The sequence below is a fragment of the Arvicola amphibius genome, chromosome 11, assembly GCF_903992535.2.
Source record: "Arvicola amphibius chromosome 11, mArvAmp1.2, whole genome shotgun sequence".
NCBI classification, from domain to species: domain Eukaryota; kingdom Metazoa; phylum Chordata; class Mammalia; order Rodentia; family Cricetidae; genus Arvicola; species Arvicola amphibius.
Window position 1 is genome coordinate 45753262 of NC_052057.2, and position 11192 is coordinate 45764453.

The 11192-nt window shown below is 46.2% G+C and overlaps 1 protein-coding gene across 1 annotated transcript; it reads left to right on the top strand.

Annotated features, from left to right (window-relative positions):
* Positions 1 to 8670: 8670 nt before the first annotated feature.
* On the top strand, positions 8671 to 10806 carry Rpl22l1 (ribosomal protein L22 like 1). Its single transcript, XM_038347786.1, has 4 exons — positions 8671 to 8724; positions 9874 to 9966; positions 10112 to 10233; positions 10582 to 10806. The coding sequence occupies exons 1-4, from the start codon at positions 8716 to 8718 to the stop codon at positions 10724 to 10726; spliced, it is 369 nt and encodes a 122-aa protein (XP_038203714.1). The 5' UTR covers positions 8671 to 8715; the 3' UTR covers positions 10727 to 10806.
* Positions 10807 to 11192: the final 386 nt, after the last annotated feature.

Here is an 11192-nt window from a genome sequence, read left to right on the forward strand (position 1 = left end):
CATGAGAATGGTCAGCATGCATTACATTTATGTATCAACTCATCAGATATTTTTATTACAAATATGTGTAAACCTAAAATGATGGTTTTGTTTGGTTTGGCTTTTGCTCTCTGTTTGGGTTTTGTTTTGTTTTGTTTGATATGGTATCTCCTGGTGTAGCCCAATTTAACTTGAATTTTGGGTCCTTCCACTTCCAGCCTCTGAGTGCTGGGCTCACACTAGCCCCGCACATGACCATTCATTTCTTAAGCATGTAAGGTAGTTATTTGGATAGTTCAGTGGAGAATAGAAAATATCCTGCCATCATCCTTCCCATCCTCTACATCCTCCCACAGATACTGTGTGTCAGAGAGGTTAATGGTCCATTCGCCCCTGCTGTCCCTTCCCTGCCAGCTGGGACTGCTAAGTGCAGTGATGAGTCCTTGACGTGAACTCTTCATCCTTCTGGTTCTCACACTGTGTGGACCATGTGACCAGGCTGACTGTAAGTAGCTCAGTGCTCTCTCTCGTTCATGTGCTTTCTCTGGGACTATGAGCCATGCTGGGTTACCATATCAGTTATTACTTTATATATATGATCGCTATTACAACTTTAACCTTCCAGATGTACGAACCAGAATTAGACAGTGACAGAAATGATCCAGTTAGACTTCCATCCTCCGTCCCCACACTTTATTTTGTTGTTACTTGCAGATGACAAGATCCCACTTTCCCAGAAGAATATGTCAGAGGGGGAAATAATGGAAGGATTGATTATAGCTTACATATCACAGCCTTAGTATCTCTCTGCTCCCTTGTTGGACATCCAAATGGGGAACCTTTTGTAGAATCACCACATGTTAAGGTCATGCAGCCATGCTTCCTGGGAAATTAAACATCTATTTCCACAACACATTCAGCAGATATTTCTACCTATAATGAACAGGTGTGTGTTGTCTCAGAAGGCTAACTAGCAAGTTATCTGCCTCTTGGGAGTTCTTTCTAAGTGTAATCACCCAGAGATGATTCCCAATACTCAAGTGACTTGTGTCCTGAGTTTAGGAGAGCCCAGAAGGCTTGGTAAGCTCGGTTACTGTTAGATCCCAACACATTCTCCGAGGGAGGATGGGCATATGTTTAAGTAATATTTATAGTAATCAGTCTTTTTGTTTTCAATTATGTGCATACTTTAAATTATGGGTACTACATTTTCACTACTATATAGGCACACACCCATCACTAGAATCCCGAATTAGAGAAATACCTTTCCTTCAAAAACATATGGGACCTCCACACACAAAAATACTAATATTGAGATATTGAGAAGACAAAATGACAAGGTTCTAGAGAGATTTTAAAATTGGGTGTACTGGGGGGCTATCACTGTAACCCCAGTGCTCCTGAGTCTAAGGCAAGAGGATGAAGGATACAAGGCCAGCCCGGGCTACATAGAAAGATTCTTGTCTCTCACATGCAACTTGCATTAAGAAACCAATTCCAAGGAAAATTAAAAGCAAAAGTGGAAAAACAAAAGGAGTTCCTACCTGGAAAATTGGAAACCTAATATACAATAAAAAGTCTGTAAAGAGTTTCTCAAGGATAATAAAGCATTATATTTCAGAATCTCTAATAAAGTAGTACCAGAAAAATTCATAGCATTAATAAAAATGTATTGATAAAAATTGAAGTGTGAACATGAGTGAGTTCATGAGTGAGTTTAGTCCTGAGCCAAACAGCAGTCAGCAAACCAGAAGGAAATAACAGAGACCAAAGCAGGAATAAGGGAGAGACAGAAGTCCAAGTAAACTTCTAGTTTAAGGAGAAAAGACAAGGTGCCATGCTGATCTACATAGCAAGTTCCAGGCCAGCCATGACTACATGAAACAAAGCAACAAATAAAGACAGCAGAGGGATGATGTGACAACTCAGCAGAGAAAGGCCCTTGCCACCAAGCCTAATGACCTCAGCTGGACCCCAAGACCCACACAGTGAAGGAGTCGACCCATAAGTTGTCCTCTGTGTATCTTGGCATGTATGTACAATTTCATAGATCACAGTAAGAAACATGAAGCAAGTAAATGTGGTTTTACAAATTGGCATCTAGCAAATAGATGGGGTTTTAAGAATAAGTAGATTACAGAGGCACAGAGATCATCTGTTCTGCATGCTACAGCACAATCCTTGGTACTGTCAGTGGGACAGAGACCATTCAAAAGAGGACTCTCCAGAAGAAGGTGCACCTTCTGCTCTAAGAAATGTCATCTGATGCACAAGCCCCGGACACCCAGCAGCAGAAAGAGGATGCATTAATACAGATGGGTCCTGATGAAGGCTCTGTTCGGAGCTCTCCCGCCTACATTCATAGCAGCTTTTCATGGAGGAGCAAATACATATACGCACATGTACAGGTGTTTATTAGATGGCTTATACATATTTATAACCACTTTATCTTTCCAGTACAGGCAGTAGTGTGGCCTTAAGGTTTTCTACTGACCAACAAGACCATGTTTTTGCAGATGTACACTGGTTTACATATTTTTTTTACCATGAAAAGTAATGAGTGTTGTAAGCATTCTCTTCCCCACTGTTAAGAACTGCTGTTTTACCATAAATATCAAGCATACACAACATACATGTCTGGGAACTCTCAGTTCACATATCTAACCACAGAACACTACTGTTGCAATTTAAGTACCAAATGTTTCAATTTCATAGAAAAGTTCTCCTTTATTTTCCTTCAAATACATCATCTCTGCTCTGGTGTCTGTGCTTCCATGCAAGCTTTAATTGGTCTGTTGAGAAAGAAAGTGATGAGCATAGGAAGCTGTTGCTTGAGATCACAGTAGTCGATAGTTCTGGCGAACTGGCTTTACTGTACTGGGCTTTCAATCCATGAGCACTGAATTTTGTTTAATTTTATTCTTTGTGGATTTCACATCATGCATTCGATCCCACTTATGTCCCTGTCCCCTTGAATCCACCCTCTGCCCTTGCAACCTTCTCCCAAAAATAAAGCCAAATTTAAAGAAATTTTTTAAAAAAATAAATCTTTATTTAAATCTATTTATTATGTACACAGTCTTCTGTCTGCATGTATGCTTGGATGCCAGAAGAGGGCACCAGATCTCATTACAGATGGTTCTGAGCCACCATGTGGTTGCTGGGAATTGAACTCAGGGCCCCTGGAAGAACAGCCAATGCTCTTAACCTCTGAGCCATCTCTCCAGCCCAAGAAAAAAAATTTTTAAAAAATCTTGTGGAAGCTGTAGCATGGCCCATAAGACACACAGCTTACCATTTAATCTGTTTATCTTTACTGTTCATTACCACCAGTCATTGGTCTGGCTCGAGGCCTCTGGCTTCTGCAACACCACCAATAATGGGCTCTTGCTGGGGCTTGTGTCATGGAGATCCTGCTCTTTGGGATCTGAGATTCATCTCCTTTGCATGCTCTGACAGGTTATAGATGAGGTGGATGTTGGGGTGGCCAACTCATAACCCTGATTCTGGACCTGGGTGGTCAGCATGCTAGCTTTTCCGTCATCATTACCTGGATGACACACAGCCTGCAGCAAGGAGCGGGGCCACTTCTGCTCTCTGGCCTCGATCTGGGTCCCCTCACTCATACCAGCTGGCCAGATCTACTGTTTTGTCCAGGTGAGGTGCAAGGCCCTCTCTCCCAGTTGTTGTAAGGCCTACAAGGGGGAGCAGGGCCAGCTCTAGTGTGTTGCCCAGGAGGGTGCAGGACCTGCTCTCCTGTGTGCCGTAGTTGGTGTAGGGCAGGGCAGTTCTCTCACTCTTGTGACCCTGGGGGCCAATTCTCTCACCTGCCTCAGACAGCCATGTGCCTGGGCATCTTTCCCTCACCCATATCACTGCATGGCAGAAGAAAAGGGGTCAGCTCTGTTCTCAGGCCCTCAGAGTTGGCTCCCCTGTGTCCCAACCTCAAGGGCAACTCTAATGTGCTTCTCAGGTGAGATGCATGCCTATGGCGAGGGGTGGGACCATCTTTCCCAAATGTGGGGGTGAGCAAGCTTTCCTCTGAGGGAAAGGGTCAGCTTGCCTGCTACAGGACCGGCCATCTCAGAGCCAGTGAAGGACAGGGTCTGCTCAGACAGCATGGTTTCAGGGACTCCTGTGCTAACACAGGCCATGAACATCATCTCAGACTCCAGCTCCCGCAGGGCCACGGACCCAGACATTGCCCTTGGAGCAGCTTAAACCAGGCACCACCACAGCCCAGGGCAGCACAGGCCCCTCGTATCCACGTGGCCCTGGCAGCAGAATGGCCCCCGGGCCACATGGTCCCAGGTGGCTGGTCAGACCCCAGCATCCACAAAGCCCTTGACGGCAACTGGAGTCATGGACACCACATTAGACCCTGACCTCTGCCAGGCCATGAACTCAGACATGGCCCTAGGCAGCAGCCCATACCTAGATGGCTCCAGGTGGCAGCACTGGCCACCCAGATAAGCCTGGCTCTGGGCATGACCCATTATCGACTTGGCCCTCAGTGACAGCAGGATCCTCAGACGTAACTCAGATTCTAGCTGCTGTTGGGCCCTCTGTAACAGCCCTGGCCCAGGTGACACCATAGCCCTGGTGGCAGTGCAGACTACTCAGATGAGAATGTTCCTGGTGGCAGCATGGTCCTCGAGCTCCCTCAAGGCCACAGGTTGCAGCCAGTCTCGGGGTATCTATGTGGCCATGGGCGTCAGTCCAGACCTTGGCTATGATAGGAGCACAGGCCCAGTCACAGAACTAGGCAGCAGCCCGGACAGAGATGTCACCATGGTTCCAAGTGGCAGCAAAGGCCATCTGGACAGCAGGGCCCCCACAGCAGCATGGCCCTCGGACATCAACATGACTCTATGTGGCAGCCTAGACCTTCATATCAGCGTGGTCTCAGGAGCCACAGACAGCAACACAGACCTGGAGTGTGGCCGAGCCCTGGTCCGGATGATACCATGCTACAAGCCGCAGCATTATACAGCGATTGCTCAGCCATCTTTTCATGAGAGACTTATCAGAACCGAGGGATCTGGTAAAGGCTAAACCAAAGGCAAGGCCTTTTGGCATTATTGCTTTGGGAATAAAGTGGCTGTCCTTTGCTGTAGAATTTTCTCTGTAGCTGACTTCCCTTTTGTTGTATACATGGGAATGAATTCCCACAGTTCAGATCTGTTTCGTGAGAACAGTTTCTCACTGCCAGGCCTTGTTCCTCTCTCATAGGTGACTGCAGAGATCTGCCTTTCTGAAATTATCTTTATCAGCAGACATTTGGTCAATGTTTAGGTTTCAGGCATAGGGCATTATTACCTGCTCATCATGTGGGGTCTGGTGGCAACATAGGCCAGGGACATCAACACAGATACTGGGTGTGGCAGTACCAAGAACCCAGACATAGTCCCTGATAACATATATGGATGGCCCCCATGGAAGTGCGGCCCTCAGACACCAACGTGGCTCCAAATGGTGACCCAGACCACAGGTCCCTACATGGCCCTCAGTGATGAGAGGAGCCACAGACATCAACGCAGGCCCCCTCAGCAGCTCCAGGGTCCTGGATCAAGACCTAGTCCTTGGTCATAGCCCAGACCCAGCAGTCTTCCTGGACTTGAGAAGCTAGTTGGCATTTCACATCAGCCCATTCCTTCCCACACTCACCTCTCTGGATCTGCCATTGGGGATCTTCCAAGCCCACAAACCATTCGGCCTCTCTCTTCCACCTCCTCACCCTGTACCCTCGCCACAATGGTGCCCAACCACCCAGCACCAGGGCTTTTGGTTGGGTCACAGATGGCACTTGGTTGAATACTGTGCAACCCAGCCATAGTGATGGCATGAAGCTGTTTCTTTTCCTTTCTTCTGTGCCCAGACCTAGGGACCTTGATACATGGTACAAAAGTCTGGGGCACCATCTGTGTCCATCACTGATTCAGGCTTCAGTGGGGCCAGTGGCATCTGGTTGATTGTGACCCCTACAGATCCAAAATTGAGTGTTGGGGGGGGGGGTCTATGTCCACCAACAATTCAGCAAGCATTAAATTTTTAATCAACTTCCTTTATCCAATTTCCCTTAATTAGATTTTACAGCTCCTTCATACAAATCCTGTGCATCTTCAGACACCTTTCCTTGGGTGTTTGCATATCTTGTGCTGTTAAAGGTGATGCCATCCCCAGAGAAGCTAGGTAACAAGGAGGACTGAGAGGGACACATGGATTGCCCTGGGAAGGGATATTAGATGAGATCTCCTGAGTAGACTGGGGGCAAAGGGGCTGGCAGAGGGGAGGGGATGGTCTAGTTGGGGAAGGATGGAGGGGGAGAGCAAGGAAAGAGAGATCTTGATAGAGGGAGCCATTCTGGGGTTAGGGAGAAACCTGGTGCTAGGGAAACTCCCAGGAATCCACAAGGATGACTCCAGCTGAGACTCCTAGCAGTAGTGGGGTGCCTGAACTCATCATAGAGCCTTCATCCAGTAACTGATACAACCAGATACAGAGATCCATAGCCGAGCACCAAGCTGAGCTCCAGGAATCCAGTCAAGGAGAGGCAGTAAGAATTATATGAGCAAGGGAGGTCAAGATTATGGTGGGGAAATCCACAGAGACAACCAAACTTGTGGGAACTCACGAACTCCAGACCAACAGCTGCAGAGCCGGATGGGACTGAATCAGGCCCCCTGCATGTGGGAGACAGCTGTGAACTTGGTCTATTTGAGGGGCTCCTGGTACTGGAGCCAGGATCTATCCCTGGTGCATGAGCTGGCTTTTTGGAGCCCATTCCCCATGGTGGGATGTCTTACTCAGCCTCCATGCAAGGGAGAGGGGCTTGGTCCTGCCTCAACTTAATGTGCCAGGCTTCGTTGGTGGGGAGGGGCAGGAGGAGGTATGGGAAGGAGAATGGTGGCTGGAATGTAAACTGAATAAAAAATAAATAAGCCAAAAGATGATGCCTTCTTCGATGACACCTTCCAATTCCAATTCCACTTTCTAATCTATTTCTGTTACAGAGATATGCAATTGGCTTTGTGCATGAATTTTGTACCCAGCATTCTTAACTCACATAGCAACTCTGATCATTTTGCATAGATTTTGTTAAACATTTTACAAAAATTATTTAAATCACACATCATGATATAATACCCCATTTGCTGCATGACACATTGCTAAGTACTAATAATTTATCTGTGAATATGGGGTGTGTGCGTGCATACAGCAAGTGTTTGCGTAGCAAATGTTCTGATCCCTCTTTGCCAACTCCTAATTTGTTTGTGTCTGAAAGTTTGTGTCAAATTTCATGCCATTGCCTATTTGCTAGATGTAGTTGGCTTACTTAGGAATGATCCAAGGTAACAGAAGTAAGGAACTAACAGACAACAGAAGCAAACAGCACAATTTCTAGGGACAAGCAAGGCACAGTCCGCTAGACTCTCACAGTCACGTCGAATGCACTTCTGAACTGAACTTCACAGGCTGCCCTGCACACAATGCTTTTCTACCTAAAGGTTTCTGGGACATGAAGCATGGCGTACTCATGGGAGCTCACACTTCCTGCCAGACCACACACTGGCAGCCTGAAGCACACAGGCTAACTCCTTAAACACGGCATTTATCCTTAAGAGCCTCTTTTCTGGGGAAAACAAAAGGAAACCAACGAACAAAAGCTTGAACACGGAGCTGGCATAACTGTCATTATTTCTCCTCAAATGCTTGGTAAAAGTAACCAGGGAAGCCATTTGGCTGTTTTTTCTTGTTGGAGGTTTTATTTACAAAATGAATCCATTTAAGAGATGGAGTATTCTGATATTTTCTTTGTTTGTTTTTCCCTTTTATTCTTCTCTGAAACGTTACATCCTGGCTGCAGTTTCCCCTCCCTCCTCTCCTCCTATCCCCCCCCCCCCCCCCCCCACACACACACCTCATCTCTCCCCTAGAGCCACTTCTCCTCCGGTTTCCTTCAGAAGAAGAGCAGGCCTCCCAGGGATATCAGCCGAACTCATCATAACAAGTTACAAGACTAGGCACATCCCCTCATATCAAGGCTGGACACGTTAACCCAGAAAGAGGAAAAGGGTCCCCAAAGCAGGCGACAGTATTAGACCACCTCTGCTCCCACGTTCAGGTCCCACAGGAACACGGAGCCACACATACTTCTGATGTCAGCTTTGGTAGGTTGTAGTTTTTAGAAGCTTTTCATCTACTTTGCCATTTTTCCCATAAGATAACTGGCACTATCTTTTAACTGTTTTGATTCACATTTGAGTTTTTTGTTTTGTTTTGTTTTTGTTTTTGTTTTTTTGGCACAGTGTTTCTCTGTATAGCCAGGGCTCCATAGTGACACATCCTCGACCGTAAAAACATAAACAAAACTTTTTCTCTGGAGGATTATAGTCGCAATATAATAGAGAGGATCCTAAAGCAACGTGAGACTCGGCCTTGCCCGGAACTGAGAAAGATGACTCCTGCACCCTTGAACTTACTTCACTTTGGCTTGTAAATTTGGGAAGCCCATGGCCAAAAGCAGAGGAACCAGTTTAACAACCGCTGCCCGCTAGATGGCGCAGGAGGAAGCCCAACGCCACGCCTCCGTTTCCTAGGTGGCTGAAAAAGCACGCCAGCCCACATCCGGTTCCGAGTTGCCGACGGCTTGCGCGCTCTGCGTATGACGTCACACTTCCATATAAAAGCGTGCGCACACCGGCGGCTCGTTCCTTCCCACGGCAGCGGGACAATATGGCGCCGGTGAGTGTACGTGCGTGTCGTCCTTTTAGCGTAAACTAGGTAGCTTCTGCGTCCAGCGAACAGGAGTGGGAACGCCTCCATAGGAAGACCGTGGGCCTTAGCGTCGCCCTGGGCTCTCTACCGATGCGATAGAATGCGGGGCTTCGGAAGCTTCCGTGGCTGCCATGCGGCCTGGCGGAGCTAGGCGGGCCCGCCGGTAGTTTACCCAGGTCATGGCTCGCGAGGTCCGGCTCAGGGCCTCCTGATTTCTCCCTGGCTCCTAGTGACCTGTCGCCGCGGTTAGGTGGCCCGTCCGCCGTTGTATATGTCAAAGTCGGGACCTTAGCGATACGAGAAGCATGGTTTAGACATTTTGGAAAGTAATTTTAACAACATGTTTTGAGTTGTTGAGTTAGGATTCAAAGGTAAGTAATGCTAACGAGGCCTTAAACCCACCGAGGTTACCTGCTCGTTCCACGGCCGTGAGTAAATCGAGCCCCGTCAGGATTGGTTCAAGTGCTGGTTCCGGGTTTGTGATAAGTGGAGGGTGGGGAATGTCCTCGGGGCCCCCACTTAAATACCCTGTGGGGTGTTCCTGACCCTCCCCCGGGGAGGCATGCTGGGATTTGACGTCCAGACCAAACGCAACTCCCAGGCCAGGGGATTGGGATGGATGCCAGGGTCTGGGGTGACACTCCGACTTTAACATTATAGGGAACAGTTGGCAAAGCTACCTCAGGAGGAAGACTTACTAATTGGGAGTCATTTGGGTGGATCTGTTTGGACGAATTGGAGCAAAGCATAGGGAAAACCATTACTCTATTATGCAGGCTTAAATTTTGAAGCAGGTGGTATTTTGAGTTGAAGTTGCTAATTACAATACGAAACAGTTTTTTGAAATAAAGCAAATAATCTCCCTATATGTTCTAACATTGCTTTACATTTGTGAGACATGTAGTAGCAAAATAGAACGTTTTCTTTGGAGTGGTTGAAAACGTGATTAAGAAAACTTGAAAAATTAATAAGTGTTCCCTTTCTGTGCAGTATAGCTTCCTTTAGATATTGAGTGGTATTTCTGTGTATGAACCCATTATAGAACATAAATTTTTCTTGGGATGTGCTGTGTAAGCTGAGTACCTTGCATTGATACCATCATAATTGTGCTTGTAGCAGAAAGACAAGAAACCTAAGAAGTCAACCTGGAGGTTCCATTTGGACCTCACTCATCCGGTGGAAGATGGGATTTTTGATTCTGGGAACTTCGTAAGTGTCTCTCCTACTGTGACTTTATACTTGGCGTTTAAATGTCGTACCTGGTACTAACCTGAACTATGCTCCTAGGGTGCCTTCCCTAGTGACACTCTAGGGTTCCCTTCCCTAGTTGTGCACTTTTTCTCTTTGCGAACAGGAACAGTTTCTCCGGGAGAAGGTTAAAGTCAATGGGAAAACTGGAAATCTTGGAAATGTTGTTCACATTGAACGCTTGAAGAATAAAATCACAGTTGTTTCTGAGAAACAGTTCTCTAAAAGGTTAGTTCTTGTGTTTTAAATTGTAATGGAATGTTTTGCGGGATGTGTAAAATGTAACATTTTGTTAAAATTACCTTGTTAATCCGTTAAGGTGTTTGTGCATTAGAGACAGGGTGAAGAGGCTGTTATTGCTGTTCTCCCTGCTGGTTTCAAACAAAGAAAAATGGTATAGTGTAGGTAGAGGGGCAGCGGATTTCATGGTAAAGTAAACATATGGGGTTGAGCAACTGCTCTTGTCCTTATTTCTTAGAAATAAAGGACTAGTGGACTTGGGGAGACAAATGTGGCAGTGTGTACCTCCATAGTAGGAATTATATATCTAAATCAAGTCATGGTTTTGTCTCCAAGGTATTTGAAATATCTTACCAAGAAATACCTTAAGAAGAATAATCTCCGTGATTGGCTTCGTGTGGTTGCATCTGACAAGGAGACCTACGAACTTCGCTATTTCCAGATTAGTCAGGATGAAGATGGCTCAGAGTCTGAAGATTAGTTGGCCTTTGTATGCTTTAAAGAAAAACTAAAATTGGACTTTTTTCGGCAAATAAAAACCATTGCACTCTTAAAAACAAATGTGGTTTGTGAGTGTACTGGGTATCTAGAAAATAGGCCGTTGAGTGACCCAGTCCTTGTCTGGAGAATGTTCTTAATAGAAAGGCTCTGAGTGGATTCTATGCTGCTTACCTGAGAAGTCTAGCTGTGTGTCACAATTAAGTCTTGACCACCTAACTTCTGATTTTTCTTCTAGGAAGTAGACTTGATGGGCCCTTAATCCTGGTAAAATGGAAGATGGGGCAGAAGAAAGTGTCTTACACAACCTGCATGGTCTTTAAGTATTCTGGTGTTCTGTGGGGCTTTGGCATAAGTAGCAGTACCAAATGTCTTCCATTCTGCTTTGTAGATTTGAATGGTTGGCTTTGGCCAGGGCTCAAGTGCTTGCCAGTTTTCCTGAACTTAAC

Coding starts and splice junctions, on each gene's coding strand:
- Rpl22l1 (XM_038347786.1), top strand. Junction 9,967..10,111: donor TTTTTGATTCTGGGAACTTC/GTAAGTGTCTCT, acceptor CTTTGCGAACAG/GAACAGTTTCTCCGGGAGAA. Junction 10,234..10,581: donor GAGAAACAGTTCTCTAAAAG/GTTAGTTCTTGT, acceptor TTTGTCTCCAAG/GTATTTGAAATATCTTACCA.